Below are 23,067 nucleotides of genomic sequence, written 5' to 3' on the forward strand. Positions count from 1 at the left end.
ATAACTGCCAAATCTTAAGAAAACTTATGATGTTCTGACGTTCACAACTAATGCGTTTATCAAATTTTTAAAACTTTAAAAAGCATAAATCAAACTGCATTAGGATAAATTTCTATAGCGTAATCAGGATGTGTTCATGGGGCAGTTATAAATAGCCAAAATATACGTTACTTCCTTATAATTACAATAATAATTAAGAGTTTTAAATAGTATTTTTTATTAATAATTACAATTAATTTACCAGGTATTTTTTGAGACTAAATAAAAAAATATATATATATTTAAATACCTCGAAAATGTCAACTTAAAATGCTTGTTATTTAATGTTTTCTTTAAAAATAGTTTTTATTCAAACAATCATAAAAAATAACAATATATAAAATTATACTTAATTAATTAGTCACGCTCAAACCTCAAAGTATAGAATAAATATAATCAATATTTTTTTGTAAAAATTAAAAACACCAGATAAATGTGATAATTGCTTCTAATTGGAAATTATCTCTTTAAATATTAAAAATAAAAAAAATATAGTTATATATATATATATATATATATAGTTATACAGATAAAATTGTTAATTTTTTTTCTCTAAAAAAAGCATATATATATATATGTAATTTGGTGTTAAGTTTATCCTATCCATTATTCTATAAGAAAATGGTCGTCGAATTTAACGAAACTTATTTTTATATAAAAATCACTGTTTAACATGAAATATTTTAATACTTAAAACTGCCATAATTTTTTGAAAAATGAACAAATTAAAATTATTTTTTTAAATTGAAACCTTAGATATTTTTCTTTTATTTGATATAATTTTTTTGAAAATCTTACTTTAAACCTGCCCACAGAGGGAATTCAAAAAAACAATTTTTCCACACAAGCTAAGCTTTTTTAATGTAATTTTTGAAAATATTCTGGAAATATTGACACTTTTATTTAATTTTAAATTAAAGCTTATATTATTATTTAGGTAAAGTTCATAAGATATAAGGAGTTAAACTTATTTAAATTTGTTTGCTTTTCTAAGTCGAACAAATAATTATTTGATTTTTATCTCATTTAGATTAATTAACTAAAATAAATATCAAGGATCCCATCACTATAGTCTCCCCTCATGAGAGGAAATTTCTTATTCATGTTAATGTTATTTTACAATTTTTTTTTTTTTTGTGGCTATAATTTATTTTTCCAACCATCAATTAGCCTACTTTTTTCAACAATATGTCAAATAATTGTAATTCGTATTTAATAGAAAATATTACCCTCAAAAATTGAAAAAAAATTCCTTAATCAAATAAAAAGTACCTTAAGCAGTTTTATCCATACAACAAGTAAAATCATTTTTAATATTTATAAAGTATTTATTGTCGAATTAGATTTAATATAATAAAAGTATTCAACTACAAAATTAAATAATTTTACTTTGTAATTTATTAATTTTTTAACTCTATTTGTATGTGTTACTAATAGTCTATAATATTCCAATTTTTTTGGTAACATGTTGCTATATAAATCACAAATCTAAAAAAAAATAATTTTTAGTTTCACTTGAATTTAACAATCGATTTTTACAAATATAATCAAAATTTATAATTCGCTCAATTGAGTAGATTATTTTAACAACTTTTTTTTCGTTGGTTTTTTTAGTTAAAGTAAATCATTAAAATTAATTCAGTTCTGCTTATTTCAATTTTAGAATCTTTTAACCACCAAAAGTTAATTATAAAGGATTATTACTTATGATTATTATATAAGTGATCTATTACGATAAAAATGCAAAAAAAATCAAACTTTACTAATAAATTTACTGTAATTAGTAATTATAAAATTTCTTGAGTTTATATTAATCTTAACAATACCACTTTTTTTCTTTTTAATTATGTCAATTTGAAACTTATAAGTTGAGCTAAAAGTTATGGTAATAAATTCTTTTTTTTTTATTATAAACTTTCACTTTTTTAACAAATTAAAAATCAAAATCAATAATAATTTGAAAATAATTAATTATTAAAATGATATAACATATAATTAAAAAATTTATTATCATATAATTTTATATTATATTTTTGAATCTAAGAATTACTAATCATGTTATAAATAAGAATAAATTGGAGTTCATTTTGTAATTATCCACTAATTTCTCGAATATCTAATATCTCTATTAATTCTCAAATATCTAAGGTTTCATCATAAAAAAAAATGAAGTTGATTTGTTTATTTTTGAAAAAGTTATGCTAATTTTAAGAAAAAAATGACAAAATTAACGATTTTAAAAATTGTATTTTTTTGTATTTATGGAGATATTCCCTATTTACGGGGTACGAGGGAAATTTTTTCAACTTTAAAGGGTAATGTCTTCAACTAGATACAATTTATGATCTTTTGACATATTGTTCATCAAAATTGGTCCAGTGAAAGCTGAATAAAAGTGGCAACAGACACAAAAAAAAGAAAAAAACACATCATGGTAAAATTAATACCTTCTCTGCTTCGCATCAAAGCTAAAAATGGAAAAATGAATACGCCTTAAACGTATTGTTCAAGTAACAGATCGATTGTTACAAACAATTCGAATGTAAAAACACTTCCCTTACTTAAAGACATATAGAGAATATTTCATTCAAAAAACGTCCAGCAACTTATTACTAATTTTAGTTTTAATGCGAAGCTGAATAAGTATTAGTTTTACTGTGATGTGTTTTTTTGTATGTCTATTACCACTTTTTCTCAACTCCCATCGAATCGATTTAACGATATGTCAAAAGATCACAAATTGTATCTAGTAGAAGACATTACACCATAAAATTAAAAAAAAATTCTCTTATTTCACATAAATGAGAAAAATCCCACTAAAAATTACAATTTAAAAAATCGGTAATTAACTGTTTTCTTAAAACTACCATAACTTTTTTAAAAATGCACAAATCGTAATAATTTTATTTCTATAGATACACTAGATGTTTACTTATTATTTGGTATAGTAAAAATCTGACACTTTACTTGCTCTACAGAGGAGTTTTAAAATAACTTTTCTACAAAAAATTAACTTTTAAACATTTTCTAGAAATACTGACACTTTTATATATACTTAAGTCAAAGCTTATGTAATAAACTTTTATTTGAAAAAGTACAACTTTTTTTGTGTAAGAATTGGAAAATTAAAAAAATTGTACAATTCATTTCAATTCTACACTATTATTTCTTTTTAAAAAATGTACAACTTGTCAATTTTTTTATTTTAAAATGTCTTAATAAGGGTATTGCATTGATTTTTATAAAAATTATATGAATTTTATTGACATATTAAATATAATGTTAAATTTTTAAAATTTTTTTGTTTCGTATAAGTCAATAAATTTGAACTAGCTTAGATTGTACTTTTTATTAACCAACAAATGCGATGTACGCTTGCAGATGACACTTATGTCTTACACACTTGGCGAGGTACAAAGTTCGACTCCATCTATCATGAATTATTCATTTTTTCTTAATTTATTTTGTGTTGGATAAAAATTTAAAACTTGTTTGATTTTTACAGTAATTAGATTGATTAACTTTAATGAATATCAAGAATGCCATTACTGTAGTTTCCTTTCTTGAGAAGACATTTCTTATTCTTATTATTTTTCTGTGTGTTTTTTCTTGTCTGTCATTTAATTATTTCAACAATACATCAAATGATTACAATTCGTATCTTATTGAAGATATTACCCTCAAAAATTGAAAAATTTTTCTCTTTATCAATTAAAAGTTACTCAGCTCACAATATTCGTATAAACAATTAAAATCATTCATTTCTAATGATTTTAAAGTATTTTTTTTCCCCAAATTAGGTTTAATTTCATAATAGGATTCAACAACAAAATTAAATAATTTTACTTTGTTATTTTTTAATTTTTTTAACACTATTTGTGTGTGCAACTATCAGTTTATAATATTCCAAATTTTAGCTTCGATGTGAAGCTGAGAAGGTAGTAATTTTTTTCTGTGTCTGTTACCACTTTTTCTCATCTCTCACCGAACCGATTTCTTTCAATGATACATCAAAAGATCACAAATCGTATCTAGTCGAAGACATTACCCTCAAAAATTGAAAAAATTTCCCTCGTTCCCCGTAAATGGGAGAAACCTCCAAAAAAATTACAAATTTAAAAATCGCTAATTTTCCAAATTTTTTCAATTTTTTTTACTTAAAACTGCCATAACTTTTTTAAAAATGAACATATCAATATAATTTTTTTTTATAGATGCTTGATGTCTTTACCTATCATTTGGTATATTTTTTTTATAAATTTAACCCTTAACCAGCCCACAGGGGGGGATTTAAAATGACAACTTTTTCACTAAAAATTAATTTTTTCAACTTAATTTTTGAAAGTGTTCCGGTAATACTGACATTTTTATATATATCATAAATTAAATCTAATGTAATATACTTTAATATTAAAAAAAAAAATTTTGGACTTTATTTTGTCTTCATGGGGAAAATAGATATCGTATTCAAAAATATGCTATTTTTGTGTTAAAATTCTTGGTTTTGTATTTTATTTTATTATAAGGGGATTACACTGATTCTCATAAATATTATATCAATCTAATTGACATAGTATAAAAATTTAAACATATTTAAATTATTTTGTTTCTTTGAAGTCGAGAAAAATAACTTTAAAATTTGAAGTAGCTAAATTTCCATTTTTATTAAGTGACGAATGCAAGATACAATTTCTGACATTTTAACACTGTGGGACTGAATTTTTTCTTAATTCTTTTTGAGTTAGAAAAACATGTTTAACTCATTTGATTTTTATCTCATTTAGACTCAATAACTTCAATAAATATTACTGTAGTCTCCTCTCGTGAGAAGAAATTCATATTAATATTATTTTACAATGTGGTTTTTTTTTTGTAGCTATCATTTATTTTCTCAGCTCTCACTTGACCTACTTTTTTGACAATTTTTTTTTTAAATTAAACACTATCTACAAATTTGAATCGAAGCGTTTTTTATAATAGTGATTTTAATCACTGTCAAATATCATCTATACTAGAACCAACTATACCACGACCCCACCACACTGTGATGGGTTTTTTTTTGTTAGATGTTACTATTCAAATGATTTCAAAAATATGGTTTTAGGTTTCACTTGAATTTAACGATGTATTCTACAATTATAATCAAATTTTATAAAACACTAGATTGGGTAGATTTTTTTTTAATTTCTTTGATTTGTTTTTTTGTTGAAGTAAATCATTAAAATTAATCAATTTAGGAATATTTCAATTGTAGATTTACTTAAACACTAGAGTCACATAGAAATAATTAGTATGATTTTTATTTAAATAATTTATTACGATAAAAATACAAAAAAAAATAGCAATTTTAACGAAATATTGAGCTTTTCTCATAAATTTACTATTAACAGTAATTAAAACATTTTTTAACTGCATATTAATCTTAGCAATACATTTTTTTTAATTTTCATAAAATTGTTTTTCAATGTCCATTTCAAACTTGCAAGTTGAGCTAAAAAAAAGTTATGATAAAAAGTTTAATCTTTTTGTTATAAACTTTCATAAAAGTCAGCATTTTTACCAAAAGAAAAAGGTAAAAATGACATTTTGCACAGATCATTTTAATCTATTAAAAATCAAAATTAATAATAATTAAAAAACAATTTTTTTTGTTTTTAATAATTTTATATATATATATATATGTGTGTGTGTGTGTAAATACTTGTTTTTTACTAATTAGTAGTAATATCAAAAAGTAGAGGTGATAGAAAAAATCTAATTGCCGTTTTGAATTGGTGCAAAAATGGGTTTAGAAAAATATATTCTGTTCTTTGATGAAATTTCCTTGCAATACCTCAACTAAACTTCAAAATAAAACTTAATGGGATAGTTCCAAATTGTGCACAACTGATATTAAACATCATGAAATCAAGTTAAATTTTTTTTTATGACAACTTTATTGTGTAATTTAGTTTAATGACTAATTAATAACTGTGTTATCAATATTAACTAGTAGTATTTGTAAACAAAAAAAAAACAATTTCAATAAAACAACATTTTCAAAATATGTGTTGAAAAAATATTTAATAACAACATAAACTCTGAATAAAATCAACTCGAACAAAATTAAATTAATGTGTTGACAAAAAAATCTTAGATAATGTTAAATTAGTTTTTCTTAATAATATTAAAGATGTCATATAATATAAGTGAGTTAGTTCTTTAAACAATAATTATTTGATTGGTAAGATGTGCAATTACAAATTTTGCACCTTAATTCTATCATTAAAAATAAATAAATACATGTATGACATAGTTAGCAATAAATATTTAAATTTTTTTTGACTAATTTATGGCTAATAACATTCAATGGTAAGTTATTCTACAATTAAAAAGTATAAAATGTAGATTTAAGTTTTATAATAATAGTTAACATTTTAACTTGTTCAAATTAGTATTACATACTAAAGTAAGCAAAATTAGATACATTGTATAAATATGATAAATCATGCAAGTGCTTAATAGTTAGCTATTAATAATTAACACACGACACATTTCATTACATGATAATAATTTAAAAAATAGGAGGCTAAAAATATTTATAATGCAATAATTAATACAATAGTCAAGTAATACTTTAAAAATAAACCCGTTTGGAGGTTATAGTAACATTTAATTTCAATAAGTCATTTAGTTAAAATAATAATAATCGTTTTCATTAAAATTATTCATAAATATCATAATAATTTAGTGATGAGGCAGACAAAATAATTTTATTTTTATAAACAATGTGTAAATATAAAATCTTATTTCCATTTAAAATAATTATTTAAAGAGCCTTTTAAAAATGTATGTAATAATATTTTACTTATCATTTTAAAAATAAATTAGTTATAACTATTAAGTGAGATAATAATCATTTGACTAATGTTTTTTTTTTTTTACTTGACAATAATTTACAAAAAAAGAATTAAAGCCTTACTAGCATATTCTTATACAGAAAAATTTAAAAATAATTTTTGGCCAATATATTATACATTAGCCAATAGACTGATCTTAAGTTATTGAAAAATAAATTAAGCTTATTTATTTTTAATTATGCAAACAAATAAGTGATTTGTTAATTAGTTAGTTTTTCTAATTAGATTTATCATAAAAAGATTGTAATTATACATAATTAATAAGAGATATAATAAATATCACATGAAAAAGAGCTTATTTTTAAAAAATAGGTGTTAAAGTGTGATGATAGTTGTCAAAAATATAATATAAGTAATTATAACTATTATTATTAATGGTTATCATTTTGTTGTTGCTTGTAACATTTTGAACATAAAAACTTGGTAGCTGATGACCCAAAAAAAGGACATTCATCAGTACGACAAGGTTCATTTTGAGGGACAGTATCATAAAATGTAGATTTAGATAAATACATAGTAGAGTCTATATTAGTTACAGCTTTAACAGGGGTCATTTGACCGACCTTTTCATGTGATTCAGAATCAGCTTCAGCATAAAAACGAGATTTACCAGCTCCATACCTAGGTGTTTGATCTACCTATTAGGTAACAAAAAAAATGTTTAATCATTTTATATTATTAAAAAAGAAAATCAATTGTCTACTTTTTTCAATAAGTTGGAATACAATATTACTATCTATATATAAAATTAAAACTACATTTTTAATATAGTTTTGATTTTAAATATTATTAGCCACAAGTGATCAATTTTCATTATATATTACTATCTATATTATCACAAATATTCGTATATTATTTTGATTTAGTGTGCTATTTAGGACTAAAGTTATACAATATCAAAAAATTTTAATTTAGTAAATATTTCAAATTCATAAACAAATAGGCTCATTGGGTAATTTTTCAAATAAAATAAATTTAGTGTTCAAATTTAAATTAACACTAATGTCAATATTTAGAGAAATGTTGAGTGAGAATGAGAATAAGAAAGATTACCTTTCAATTGAGATCTGATAAAAAAGTCTGGAAAATTAAAACATAAAAATTTAAAAATTTAAGATTTATGAATGTTAATATTAGACAAAGTTTTTTTTAGCAAATGGCTCTATCATATTGTTTCCATTAAAACTTTAAAATGTTTGCTCTATTCATTTTAAAAATACTATAAGTTAGCACATGAAATAAATTGTATTTAATATTTTAAAAATGTAATACAATTGAATTATAACGTTATTTTTTAATGTTTACATGAATTAATAAATAATAAAAATTATATATATATATGTGTACATATCAAACTTAAAATTTTTCATAATTTGATAAAATGATCTTTTTAAAAACAGAAAATTTGTAAAGTATAATATTTTTATATTAACTTACATAAGATGAATGACGAAAACGTTCTGCTGCAGTTTGTAAATAATTTTTTATCATGACATCATGATACTCATGTTTTTTATCAGTATTGATCAAAGCACAAAGAGTGTACTTTGACTGTAAAGCTACAGACAAATTTTTTACAGAATTTGTTCGAGATAACTTTGATTTAAATTTGTTACCTACAGAGCGACCCAAACTCCCAAATAAACCATTTTTTCCTGACGATTCATTATTACCCTAAAAGAAAAATTTTATGTTAATTACATAATAAAAATAAAGACTAACATTTGATTACAGAGCACAATTAAGTAGATAGAAATAAATAAAGTTTTTTTATTTAATTATAATTTATTTAATAAGTAATTATGCTACACTAATGAATTTTAATAACTATGAACCATTAATTATTTCATATGTAAAATACATTAATTTAAATTTCCCAAAGTCTTAAAAATTTTGGATTAATCAAAATCTATTTTAAAAATTTCATAATTTTATATTTAGAGTTAAAATTATTTCTATTTGCATATTATAATTTATGAATTCCCAAAAAAATAATTTGTAATTTAAAAACGTAAAATGTATATATATATATATACACAATCAATAATATTGAACAATAATTGATATTGCGCAATATTATTGAAAGTTTAGTATAGATATTGAAGGATTGTACAATATACTGAAGAAATCAAAAAGGGTTGAAAATTTATTGCACAATACACAATAATATTGTAGCGTTAGCATGTGACATTGTACAAAAGTACGCAATAGTGGTTATGGGTTATCGGTTAGATACATTTTTAAAACAGTGGTAATTTATAATATCACATAGATTGATGGTAAATGCCACTACGCCTTTGTAAATACGCATTAAATATACGCTTATGATGATATGTTACATAGATAACAAATATTTTTCATTTGAATATTGGACAATAATATTGAGAGGTTTAGAGCAAATAAATATTGCACAAAATATTGACACAATTTAATTGATTCAGTATTATTGATTGTGTAAGGGCCACTTAAAGGGGTTTCAAATACAATAAAACCCTTAATTTTTATATAATTCAATTAAAAATTAAATACCTGAGGGTCAAGTTTCACAATATCCAAATATTCACTAATTATTGATAGTGAATCTGTTAAAGACAAGTCATGATTTTTGTCAGGAATTGTATTTTGTTCATTATTTCCAGGATCTATAGGAAATTGTAATGGCAGTAGTTCACCATTTGAATCTACTATAGGTATGGCAGCTATAAAAATCAAATTTATTATTAATTCATAAAATTTATCTTACTCCAAGTAAAATGTAAATTAATAAAGCTTACAAGAAAGTACAGAATTAGGAGTTTCCATTGCCACTAAAGCAGAAAAATGTCCACCATCATAAGCTAACAATAATGGAGAACGATGACAGTCACTAGCATAATATTCGAATGGTAAGTACACTCCTCCAAATTGTATGGGAGCTAATGCTTCCCCATTCATATCCTAAAATATAAAATATAAAAATGTAGAGTTATTTATATTCAAATGAATGGGGTAATTGTAAATTCATTTTTTTTTTTAATATTTAGCAGATTTATTTTAGATTGATTAGTTCTGGTCTTATTTGTTGCTATTATATTAAATGAAAATTCAAAATAAAAACTTGTGCATTTATCTAAAAGAATTCATTTACACTTTCTTTATTTCACCCTAATATTGCTGAATATAATATATTTTTATAATATATAATATATATTCATATTAATTAAATAATTTGTTATTAAATTAATTTTATGCAAATTAAAAAATTATTAAAAAGAGATTTACCTTCAGAATTGTATCAGCAATAACAATAATAGGTCTCTTTAACACATGGGCCAAAGCTAAAACATGAATTTCTTCAAGACTCTCATAAATGTCACCTTCAGTTTCACTAGTGGCAGAACTAAAAAGAACATTGTTTAAATATTTTATCAAAATTTAAAGTTTTATTTTTTATTGAAAATCATTTATTTAAAAAAATAATATGAGATGTATATAAAGGATATCATAGATTTTAAAATAAATGCATTAAATACCATCAATAAAAAATTTAAAGAAGATGGTAAAATGTTTTATACATTTTAAATAATAAAACAATGTTAGAATTTTACTATTCATATAACTAACTTAATTTCAAAAAATTTTAATTTATTTTATTCAACCCAAAAATCAATGATTTGTTAATACATACATATTGTTACAATTATGTACCTTGATATACTATGTCTCCTCATTCTAGGAACTGTAGAAGCCATACTAACAATTGCATTCCATTCTCTTCGCCATTCTTGTTCAGTGTAAACAAGACCAAATTGAGAATTCAGAATAGTTTGTTGTCTTCGCCAACGTCGCCAAAGAGCTTCACGAGCTTGACCAAAACTTAAAAAGGCATGCAATGCTCTTCTTAAACATAATAAACGATCATGAAAGCCCCACATACCTAGTATAATTACAAAAATAAATAAATAAATAATATCTAAAATATTATGTAAGTTTAACCATTTTTACAGATTATTAACTGAAATTTACGTATAGAATTTTCATTAAATAAGGAATCAGATTTCCATTGTTCTTATTTATAACAATTTGTATAATTGACCTGTTTTCTTACTTACTGAATACCCAATTTATATTTTTTATAGATTATTTTACAAAAATGATTCAAAGCATAATTTATTAATTTAACTCACCCAGAGAAGCAGCATGAAGAAGACAATTACCATCACCAGAAGTAGAGAGAGGCCATAATCTTTGGCAAAAACCAGACCACCAATTTAATCTTGTAGCTTGCTCTAAAGAGTTTTGCATTGCTACTGCTATTAAATCTTTTTCAATAAAAAGTCGAAATTTGTCTACAATTACAAATATTTATACATATATATATATATATATTTTTTTAATACAAATACTAAAAATTATGTAACTAAAAATATTGTAACATAATACAATTTGGTTAAAAGTACTTACCATCAAGTGATGTTAAATCAGGTAAAATAAATGTATAGACAGGAGTTTCAATAGTAGGTAATTCATCTTCAGCACTATCTAAAAGTACTAATTCTGATCTTGCTTGAGATACAATATTTACATTATCAGTTGCTCGTGATATACCTCGTTTAAGTGTTTTGTCTACATATTAAAAATATTTATTACATTTTTTTAAATAAAACCATAGTATAGTTAACAAGAAATATTTTTTTTATAAATTTTACTAAAAAAATAACAAAAAATATATTAAATCATAAAATACAATTATACTTACATGCATTATTACCAAAAGGTTCGTCTGAATTTTGAGGGGGAGTTGTTCCACATAATGGGATGAGAATAGCATTTTTTGGTAATGAAGAAGATATTTCCTCCATGAAAGGAACAGTTGTAATATTTCCGTTTTCAAGATCCTCCTTGTTACAGTTGAACAATGTAGAATCAATTTGGTCTTCGTGGCAAGAGCCTGTTTGCTCCACCTTGACCAAATGTACATTGCTTTCCTCCACGTTGATTACTATTTTAAGTTGATAAGTATCAATTAAATTATAAATTTATATAAACATAAAAAATAAAAAATAATTTATTACACAAGTATTTCTGGCTTTGTTGCTTGTTTTTTTTTATAGTATTATAGAATTAAAGAAAAATATCTTAAACTAATGGACATAATAATAATTTTTATTTAAGAAACTAATTACAAATGTCATGAAAATGAATATCTAATCATCATTTAATAAAATATTTAATGACAGGCATTAAACAAATAAATTTTTAATTTTAATACATAAAAAATAATCAAAAGATACTTATACTTTGAAGTTTTTAGAATATTATTCCCTTAAAAAATATATTTGTTCATATAACTAAATTTTATTTAAAATTAAGAATTAATTTAATAAAAACACTTACATGATGATTCACAGATTTGACATTGATTAGATCGTTTTGTAACTGGCAAAACGGTAATTTATTAATCACAGGAAAACGGATATTATACGGGTTAACAATGCATTTCTCAACTTTTATTTTGTATTGTTGTTAAAGCTTCAAGGTAATAACAAATAGTTGAAATTCATATATAATGTATATAAATATACACATATATTGTACTTATGTTTTATAAATTTACAAATTTGTGCTGCTGAAATCTTAAGTTAGTGATAACATTAATATTTAACAACCAAATTTATACCAAAGAAGTATATCATCTACTTTCATTTAATCTGCGCAAAAAGCAACAATAGATTATTACCATTTTTACTATTGTCAATATATTCCAATAATTGTAACGTTAGAAGGATAACTTCATATTCGGAAGAGTACACTTTCGTATTTGTGGTTGAACGCTTCTTTTCGGTATATTTATCAATATGAATATTGTCTGCTTATAACTACTTAAAACGTTATTGATAAGTTAGTTATCATTTATATAATGTTTAAAAAAACTTGAAGTGAAAACTAGAAAAACTAACAATTTGTGTAGTTTAATAATTTTTTTGACTTTATTTTCGTTAATATTGTTGATTGATTATTGAAATGCCATGTTATTGAAAAATTAATGCAGAATTTTTCTTTTGTAGTTATACATTTTTAAGTTAAGATGTTTAATTAATCTATTTAGTAAATTGGATTTCTTTTGTTTTGTATAATTTATTAAAAATAGGTATACATATGTTATGTATCATTGTATTAAAGTTAAATTATAATTAAATTAACTTAAATTGCCATGTTTTAGAAAATGTGCTAAGAATTTTTAATACAAGCCGGTAATAATTACCATACAAACAATATGAACTTAGAATTACTTGGTAAGTCATGTTATTCTATTTGAAATATAACATTAGTTAATGACATTTATCGTTTAATAAAAATTCTTAAGAATTTAAATAATTTTAGTAATATTAAATTTTTTATTTACAGAATCATTTGGACAAAATTACCCTGAGGTAATCATTTAAATCTTTATCTATAATAATCATTAAAAATTAAATTGGGTTTAATTATTTGTGTCACAGTACAAGTTCAGTAAAAAAAACCCAACTCAGCACAGTGGGATCACGGCACAGATGGGTCCAATATAGATTTAATCCGACAGTGCTTAAAATCACTGTCATAAAAAAAGCTTTGATGCAAATCTGTTGATAGTGTTTAATTTAAAAAAAAAATCTAAAATCGTAATTTTAACACCAACATGGCATTGTTTTTAACTATGGTAACCATTTGCACATAAAAGATAAATCATCGGAACAAATTTTTTTTTTTTTTAACATATAGAACATAACATTAGCTTTATTTTAGCATATTTTTGAAGCTCAGAGTATTTCTGGAACATTTTCAAACCTTAAATTGAAAAATTAAAATTTTTGTGCAGAAGTTGCTATTTTGAATCCCTCCCTATTGTCAGATAAAGGGTCATATTTTCAAAAAATGTGTATCAAATGAAAGAGAAATATCTATGGTTTCAATATAAATAAGAATTATTTTGATTCGTTCATTTTTCAATAAGTTATGGCAATTTAAAAAAAAAAAAAGTTAAAAAAAGGTCGAAATTTACCAATTTTAAAAATTGTAATATTTTGGTCGATTTTCACTATTTGCAGTGAACATGGGCAAAATTTTCAATTTTTGAGAGTAATGTATTCAATTAGATACAATTTGTGATCTTTTGACGTATTGTTGAGAAAAATCGGTGTAGTGATAGCTGAGAAAATAAACACATGTTAAAATTAATACCTTCTCAGCTTCGCATCAAAGCTAAAATTTTTTTATTTTATTTTATTTAATCCAATACCATAACTTATTTAATAATCTAAAAACTAAATTTTCAATTATTAAAAAGTTAATTTGGTAAGGTTAAACATACCAAATTTAACTTTAAAAAGTTTATTATGGTTAATAGTATGTATAATGTAAAAATTCTCTAGTTATATATTAACAACTATGATGTTATATAGCATAACTTATCATATCATATCATATTTACAAGGATTTTTTAATAAATCTAATAATTCTTGATCTACTAAATATTTTGCGTTATTTTTTTTTTAAATAATCAATGCATTTTTAAAATACATTAAAATCATATTTTTTATTTTATGTTTTACTAATAAACATTTATTTTATTATTTTTTTTTTTTTTTATATAGTTGTTTTTTAGATATTTTTTATATATATGAAATGGCCAATAACAATTTTTATAAGAAAAAGGCTAGAAATATCTTTTATAATAAATTTAAATAAAAAAATAATGTATTTTCTATTGAAAACATATAAGAAAAATTATGGTTTAACATAGTCTATGATTTATATATATAAAAGGAACACTAAATATTTAATAGGTCAAAAGTTATTGGTCAAAATATTGTAGACCACTCAGCATATAAATCTTTTTCAGATATTTAAATTAAGTATCTCTTTACCAGTTATAGAGCTCTATATTTTTTCATTAATAATATTGTAAAAAATTAATTGAAGTTTGATTTTTGTTAAATTACACAAAATCAACCAATATATAATACAAATATTTAATTCTCTTATTGTGTCCATCTCATTATTTTTGAGAATTATAAGATATTTTTTAATCAGTTAAAATACATCTAGGCTATGTTTTAATAATTTTAATGTATGATTTATTGAAATAAAAGTGTTTGTATGATAATCCACAAATGTTTAAAATATATTCCTCAAAAAAGTCAGAGGATATTATTATTTTATAATTTCTAAAATTATAAATGCATTAATTTTCAAAAAAAAAAAATGTTAAGTATGTTAATAATTTTTGAAAGGGCTAAGGTCATCCAATCTACCTCTGATTTGAGTTTATGACCAATATAATGTATTTATGAGTGTGATTTTATTATACTTGTGTAATAGTAATGTAAATAATTTTTTAGGAGTTTGATGGTGTTTTAGATAGCATATCATTAGCTGTCACTTGTGTATTTAATAAATATGGAACATTATTAGCTGTTGGCTGTAATGATGGTCGTATTGTAATTTGGGATTTTTTAACTAGAGGAATTGCAAAAATTATTACAGCTCATATGCATCCTGTTTGTTCATTAAGGTAAAATATATATTCTTCTAAAAATTGAATATTGATCATATTGACATAGTTTTTGGGGACTGATAGATTGTCAGGATAATATATTGAAAATTATGAGAAAAAGATAGATGATGTGGGGTTAAAACTCACTTAGAAATAGGCCACTGTGAACTTATCATGTTTCTGATACATACCCATTTAGGTAAATCGCATGCTGGACAGTTGAAGAAAATATGCAATCGCATCAATATTCATAGACAGGACTAAATAATTTACCTGATTAGGGACTATACCATATCAGAAATGCGCTCAAAATTTTTTCATGAATGGGGAAATCTGCCACATATGAGAGATGTTTACTATTCCATCTAATTTAAATATAAATTTATCTTTGATATGTAATTATTTTTACCATTATTTCAAATTTTATCCTACCTATTTATGCCCTTACATCTATAATATCAAAATACCATTGGGATAATTGTATACATAGTTATTTATTTATTTATCTATGAATATAAAGGGCTGGATAAATGTTCTAGGCTGTAGTTCCTTTTATGATCATATTTTTATAAATGTGTAGTAGTATTATTAGACATTAATAAATTGTGAAAACACTTTTACAAGTATTAGATATACCATTGATTTAGGAATGCTATTTTTTATTATAATGTATTTAGTTACCTATTATTTTTTTTTTTAGCTGGTCTAGAAGTGGACAAAAATTATTAAGTGCTTCTACGGATAATAATGTTTGCACTTGGGATATACTAACTGGTGAAAGGGAAGAAATGTACAAGTTTCCTTCGCCTGTTTTAAAAGTTCAGTTTCATCCTAGAAAAAAAAATGTATTTCTGGTATGTCCAATGAAACATGCGGCTGTTCTTGTAGACATTGATGGTCAACACAAAATAGTTCCATTAGATGATGATGTAATAATTTTATTAGTTTTATTTATTAATTATTTTTAGCTAAATACAAATAATATTTTAAATCATTAATTTAGTCAGATCTCATGATAGTTGCTTCATTCGATAGACGAGGTCAATATATTTACACTGGTAATGCTCGAGGGAAAATATTGGTATTAAATTGTCCTAATCTTGAGCTTAAAGCATCTTTCAAAGTTTCAACTGGAATGACTGGTATCAAAAGCATTGAATTTGCTAGACGTGGCAATTGCTTTTTGCTTAACTGTTCTGATAGAGTAATTAGAGTTTATAATGCCAAGCATGTTTTAGAAAAAGGTAAAGATGGAGATACAGAGCCTATTCAAAAACTTCAAGACTTAGTTAACAAGTTTGTATTTATTAACTATTAATCATTAATATATGATTTGTTTTCATTTATATTTATACGGACTAATGCTATAAAGGGGACCTATTGTTTAAAAACTAGTGTTTAAGGAAATAAGTTTAAAATTTGTCTGAAGTTCAGTATAGTTTAGTCTTATCACAAATATTTTTTACTTTTATGTTATCATATAAATAATTCAGTATAGATACATAATTGATTCATAAAATACATAATTGAATATGACAAACAAATAATAGTAACTATATCATTAGTCTTATTATTATTATTTTAGTACTTTAGTGTAGCAGAAGTCTTATTTATGAAATAAAAAATATTTTTTGATCGAAATTTAGATGTTACATGTTACTACATGTAATTTAAGATTACAAATTAATAATTTTAGCACATTAAATATCATGTTTTAGTGAAAGTCACATATATTTTTAAATTTTATTAATATAAGATATAAAACTTTTTTTGGTGTACAAAAATGTAAATTACTAAGCTATTTTATTTAACTTTTATACTAAACATGCGTAATAATGAAATTATGTAATTTATTAGGTACTTTTTTTATGAATCCAAAAATTTGTTTAATTTTTTTTTCTGGGGTTTCAAAATTATAACTACATGTTACCGCTCATGTTGCTTCCTTTTAAGCACCTAATTTTTTTTTAAATTATTAAATAAAAATTAACACATTAACTGTTTTTTTTAATTTATAATAAAATATTTGCACTGTTAGGTGAAAAAAATATCATAAAATTATATTATTCAATTATTCTAATTTTAATCTATATGTTTTTTTTTTTTTGGTACACATAGAACAATGTGGAAAAAATGTTGTTTCTCGGGAGATGGAGAATATATATGTGCAGGCTCTGCTAGACAACATGCTTTGTATATTTGGGAAAAAAGTATTGGTAATTTAGTCAAAATATTACATGGCACAAAAGGTGAACTTTTATTAGATGTTGTTGTGAGTAATCATACTTTTGTTATTATAATTATGTTAAATACAACTATAGTAATTATAATGTAACAATTTTTTATGAAACATGGTTAAATGTAGAGTAAAAATTTTATTTGTAAGGGTATAAATTTTATAATTCTTTAGGCATTTTAAATGAATTAAAATGGTGTATCACAGTTTATATCGAAGAAAATGTTAAAAATTTTGAAAATGGGGATAATATTGAATTTCAATTTCTTATTAAATGTGTATTTTAAGAAATATGAAATAGATTATTTAATTACTTGTGTTTATAGATTACCAAGTAAAATATTGATATTTCTTTAGTTTTCATTGTGATAATATTGAAACAATACATTTTTAACAACATTGTTCAAGATTGATTGCATAGTTTTATAAAAAAGACCAACAACTGGGGTTAATTTATGATATGTTACTTAGAACACTGTGTTCGACAGAAATATGTTATAGTGCTTGTGTTTCAAATTTGGGAAACAGTTGGTATTAATGCTGAACAATATTTACTAAAGTTGGTAGAAATAGCAGTTGTTGTACAGTCTTAATGGTTGGCTTACTCGACCCCGTTTTTTTAACTATGAAAGGCTATATACCAATTAATTAGCAGAGGGATGAATTTATAAATATGCAAGGAAGTAAAAAAAATTTTCATATGCCAACAAAAATTTATATTTTGATGTTTTTTTTAATGAATACAGACAAAAATAATACTCACTGGTATTCAGCAGACTTTGGAATATTATATTTTAACAACTCGTCTAGTTTTTCCTAAGTATCCAGATTGGGCGTAGAAATATCTATTGTTATTACCCACTCGAAATTTTTGGGTGGAAGAAATAGAATAATGCAGTTTGCTGTCATTCACAACATATTACTTTTAGATACGTAAACACTTTTCACAGTTTATTACTAGAATGAGTCATGTTAGGTGTTGTACTTAACGAGCTGGGAAATATCTATATTGTAATCGATGAAATAACCTCTAATCTAAGAATGTCTTTTATGGTTACTCACCTGGCATGTATGGCTAATAAGTATCTCTAATGTTTTTGAATGAAACTGAGAATTTTTGCAATTTTTACACTTAAATTAAATTTATCAATAACTTTTATATACTAGGTTATTAATAATGAATAAAACCTATTGTTACATTAAATGCATCTAATTAAATAAAGAAAATTTTTTAATTATTTTAACCCTTCTAAAGGCGACTGAAGGGTAAAAATGTTAAATGCTCTATATGTCAGAAATTGTTTATTTTAAGAACCATGAAAAACTTTCAAAAAAGTAAAAATTATCAATGAAACCAAATATTAGAATTCTACTATATATTTATATCTTGGTTAGGTTCAATCATTATATTTGTCATTTTATTATACCTAAAATAAAACTTTGTTATGTTTTATGTGCAAGGTCTAAATGGTGTAATACATGTTTTAAGTAAAAGTATATTAATTTATATGATAATCAGTATTTTTATTGAATTAAAATTTTGTAAATATTTAAAATAAATATATTATATTTTCATTTGAAGAATAGAAGTGTCAAAATAAAATTTAATTGAATAAGTATTATCAATTTAAAATAACTATATATTTTTAACAAAAATCTTTATTTTTCAATATATGTGTAAGACATAATACTTAGAAAGGGTAATTTTTGATAAGCTAATATTTGTTCTAGAAATTAATTTTTTGGTTATTAATATATGTACAGAATTGATGCTATTGGCACTTAAAACATTATTCATGAATGATACACTTTTACATTCTTTCAGTTGAATGTTTGACTTTTTTACTACTCAAGTCTCTGGAACGTTTTACCTTTTTTAAACACATATTACATTATATAAGCTTTAATTAGAAGTTATTTAAAATGATTTGGATATTCCATAGCAATACTACAAAATTACCCATTTCTAAAGAAAATTGTAAGATCTTCTGCTTTAGTGGCTTATAACTACTAGGAATCAAGATTTTAAATAGTTTTTCTCATTTTATCTTAAAGTACATTTTAGTAGCTTTAACTTAATATAAGTTTAAAGAATTCAGGTTTTTTGGACACATAATCAATAATTGAAAAAATATTTTTAAATGATTTTTGAGCTCCCACAATATCTAGATTAATGATTGGATTTTCAAAAAATATATGTTGTGGGCAAGGCATATGCTTGAATCAATAAAAAGTTAGCAATAATTTGTCAGTTTTCAAAAAGTTATTTCAATAAATATATTTAACGCTTATTAATTGTTTACTATTGAACATTTGACCGTTTTAAAATGTATGTCTCAAATTTCCTTGAAAAATACTAGAATTAATTCAAAAATAAAATAAAAATTTAAAACTTACAAAGATGATTTTTGGTGTATCAAATATAAATTTTTGATAAATGGCTAATTTACCAATGACTGGGAATCCTTACTATAAAATTATCTGGTACTATTTTACAATGTCAAAAATGTTAAATTATGAATAATATAATATTTGTTTTTAATTTTATTTAGTGGCATCCAGTTCGTGCAATAATAACTAGTATATCTAGTGGACTTGTATCTGTTTGGGCCCAAAATCAAGTAGAAAACTGGTCTGCATTTGCTCCAGATTTTAAAGAACTAGATGAAAATGTTGAATATGAAGAAAGAGAGTCTGAGTTTGATTTAGAAGATGAGGATAAGTCAATAACAAAAGATGTGCAAAGATGTGATGAAGACTTTGAAGTAAGCTTTATAAAGTTAGATCTTATGAAATTATATGTAAATGATTTCATAAATTTTATCGATTGAATACTCTGCATCATACTGTAATTAAAACATAAAAATACAGTTAATATTTTACAATTTTTTCATTATTGGTATTCATTATTTCTGCCTTATCCATATTTTTTTTGTTTAATAAATTATTTAAAAAATGTTATATTATATGGTACTTAATAAAAATATAACTTGTAAAAACAATTTAGGTTCGATTTTGATTGATTTTTAACTTATTGAAATTATTATTAATATTATTATTATATTAATACAACATTTCATAAAAATTGTTAACAGGTAGATGTAGAAAATGCTGAACCTATTGCAGCATTTTGTAGTTCTGACGAAGAAGAAGCATCTGAAGATCATAAAGATGCTTTAATGTTTCTACCTATTGCACCTGAAATTGAAGATCCTGAACCTGATATGCCACCACCACCGGTAGCATCAAATTCATCTAAATGTCGTACTTTTGACATTCCTTTAGATAATATTACTGATGGTAAGTTTTCAAAATAAATAATTTTAAAAATCAATTATTAATTTTTAATTATTTTAAAATAATTAATTTAGAAGTACATCCTTTATTAAGCAACAAAACAAAAGAAAAACAAATTACTGGAGGAAAAAAAGGTACAAAAAGAGGACTTAAATCGTAATAGAAAAAATCATTATAAAAGTGTAATATTTTGATATAATGTAATTAACAAAAATCAAATAGCCATACTTTTTCCTTAATAAATTTTATTTGTTACAAAATCATAAAAAAAATTTAAACAATATAAATTAAGAAACACTGAGTTTTTATTACAGCACTGCTTAAAAAATTGTATAGTTTTTTAGTAAAACAAATTTTCTTGAATGAAAAACAATGCGGAGTATATGTGTCTATAGAACCGTTAAGTATACAACTATTATTAAGCCTCCTGTGAAACTGCTAGTAGCAGGGAGAAAAAGAACGTAGCGCAACATATAAGGCATTAAATTGAAAAATTCAACTTGGAGATTATGTGGTATTGAATTTATGTTTAACTCATCATCAAAATATCGAAAATTTAGTTAGAACTAGAGGTCGCGATTACACGTGTAATGAACTACCCGTGTTTTTACCTATGACGGGGTTAAAGCACGTGTAGTAAAAATATCCGTGTATACCCAGGCATTTAAATAGCCGTGACCTTAAATACTCATATATTTAATATTATATATATATATATATATATATATATATATACAATGTATGCATGGGTATTAAATACACGGGCTTTAATATATGTTTTGCCCGTGTACCCGGGCTCCGTGTGTATGTGTATTCTAATACCCGTTCACAATCGCGACCTCTAGTTAGAACCCGAATTAAACTACTTAGAAAATTGATAAATGAAGAGTGAATGTGTCAAACGTTCTATGTGCCAAAAACATATTTGTTCAGAAAACACAAAAAACAATGGTAACATGGGCATGTCTCACATATCGAACACCATCTATGAATGCAATTTTGTACAAGTAAAAAATTTAATTGACATTTGAAACACATACAAGATTGTGGCCTTTGGCACATAGAACATAAATCAGAAAGAAAACAATTTTTCACTTTTTTGGCACATAGAACGTTTGACACATTCACTCTTCAAATATAAAGAGTGTAATCAAAAAAATAAATTTTATTTTTGATCTCCTTAAAAATAAGAAAAACTGAGTTACTGCCTTATTTGTTGCGTATACCGGTATGTTAAACGCCGTGAGCCTGGTTCAAAGGATAGAGCCTGGCTGTATAATAGAATCCAAACGATGTATGCTATATCAGTGGGAAATCTAGTTATACTCTACAGAGAAAGGTTCATGGACTCGAACTCTTATTAGAAAACTACCCAGTTAGGTAGATCTATGGATAAATGGACTTTCATTAATAAATCCTGCCAGATTATGAAATCGTTATTTCGATAAAATATTGATATCGAGACAAAAGTTCGATATATCGTAATATTAAAATTATCATAGTTCAATTTGATTTTTGTGAATTATAAAATTTTATGTCACTAGCAAGATATGCTGTCCTGTTTTCATTTTTGTATGATTTTGCCTTGATAATTCTTTATTTAAATATTAATAAAAAGTAGTACATAGGATGAAGTGGAGTAATTGTAAAAAAAATTTTTTTTTTTTTTTTTGATAAATGTACAAATTTGAACTTGCATTTAATATGAAAGCAACACGTATAACGACTAGAAATGTTCGATTTAAAATAAAATCACTAAATATTCTAAGAAAAATATGTATTGACAATTATCCTATTCATTTACACTTACCCAACTTCACCCTAATTGTTTTATATTAAATATTTATTAGCGAATTATCTGAGCAGTTTAAACAAAAACTATTAATAGTTAGTACTTTGAAGTAAAAAAAAAAGTTGGACCATTTTTATCAATTTATATATTAAAAAATTCATGTTTTTTGAGTAATGATATCGTGTAAAAAAAGAATGAAAAACATTGGAACTGTTCAGTATACGATGATCGTTTGTGATAATGGTGGGATCGAGTTAGTTGCTCGTTATACGCCGCGCCGGTAACATTG

General features: G+C 23.5%; 2 protein-coding genes across 4 annotated transcripts in view; one reads left to right on the top strand and one right to left on the bottom strand.

Annotated features, from left to right (window-relative positions):
* Positions 1–7,068: 7,068 nt before the first annotated feature.
* On the bottom strand, positions 7,069–12,590 carry LOC126893648 (OTU domain-containing protein 7B-like). Of its 2 annotated transcripts, XM_050664050.1 has the most exons (11): positions 12,315–12,590; positions 11,677–11,919; positions 11,382–11,543; positions 11,105–11,266; positions 10,626–10,854; positions 10,200–10,317; positions 9,713–9,875; positions 9,468–9,637; positions 8,376–8,612; positions 7,992–8,018; positions 7,460–7,576 (listed from the first exon to the last, which is right to left on the bottom strand). In XM_050664050.1, exons 2-10 carry the CDS (start codon positions 11,777–11,779, stop codon positions 7,995–7,997), a joined length of 1,368 nt encoding a protein of 455 aa, XP_050520007.1. In that variant the 5' UTR covers positions 11,780–11,919; positions 12,315–12,590; the 3' UTR covers positions 7,460–7,576; positions 7,992–7,994. The 2 variants fall into 2 exon arrangements, with proteins under 2 accessions (XP_050520006.1, XP_050520007.1); XM_050664049.1 differs by lacking the exon at positions 7,992–8,018 and having other exon boundaries at positions 7,069–7,576; positions 12,315–12,589.
* Positions 12,591–12,856: 266 nt separating this feature from the next.
* Positions 12,857–23,067, top strand: part of LOC126893652 (retinoblastoma-binding protein 5 homolog) — a 71,721-nt gene continuing 61,510 nt past the window's right edge. Inside the window, exons 1-10 of one of the 2 annotated variants that reach the window (XM_050664061.1) lie at positions 12,857–13,068; positions 13,141–13,213; positions 13,326–13,351; positions 15,299–15,471; positions 16,154–16,382; positions 16,457–16,749; positions 17,572–17,725; positions 20,242–20,454; positions 20,785–20,989; positions 21,061–21,171. In XM_050664061.1, the coding sequence (XP_050520018.1) occupies positions 13,195–13,213; positions 13,326–13,351; positions 15,299–15,471; positions 16,154–16,382; positions 16,457–16,749; positions 17,572–17,725; positions 20,242–20,454; positions 20,785–20,989; positions 21,061–21,146 (1,398 nt within the window). In that variant the 5' untranslated portion in view covers positions 12,857–13,068; positions 13,141–13,194 and the 3' untranslated portion in view covers positions 21,147–21,171. Of the gene's footprint in view, positions 13,069–13,140; positions 13,214–13,325; positions 13,352–15,298; positions 15,472–16,153; positions 16,383–16,456; positions 16,750–17,571; positions 17,726–20,241; positions 20,455–20,784; positions 20,990–21,060; positions 21,316–23,067 lie in introns of those variants that run through there. The other variant, XM_050664060.1, reaches the window with a different exon arrangement.

Source organism: Daktulosphaira vitifoliae, unplaced genomic scaffold (genome assembly GCF_025091365.1).
Source record: "Daktulosphaira vitifoliae isolate Bord-2020 unplaced genomic scaffold, ASM2509136v1 Scaffold_1, whole genome shotgun sequence".
Lineage (NCBI taxonomy): Eukaryota > Metazoa > Arthropoda > Insecta > Hemiptera > Phylloxeridae > Daktulosphaira > Daktulosphaira vitifoliae.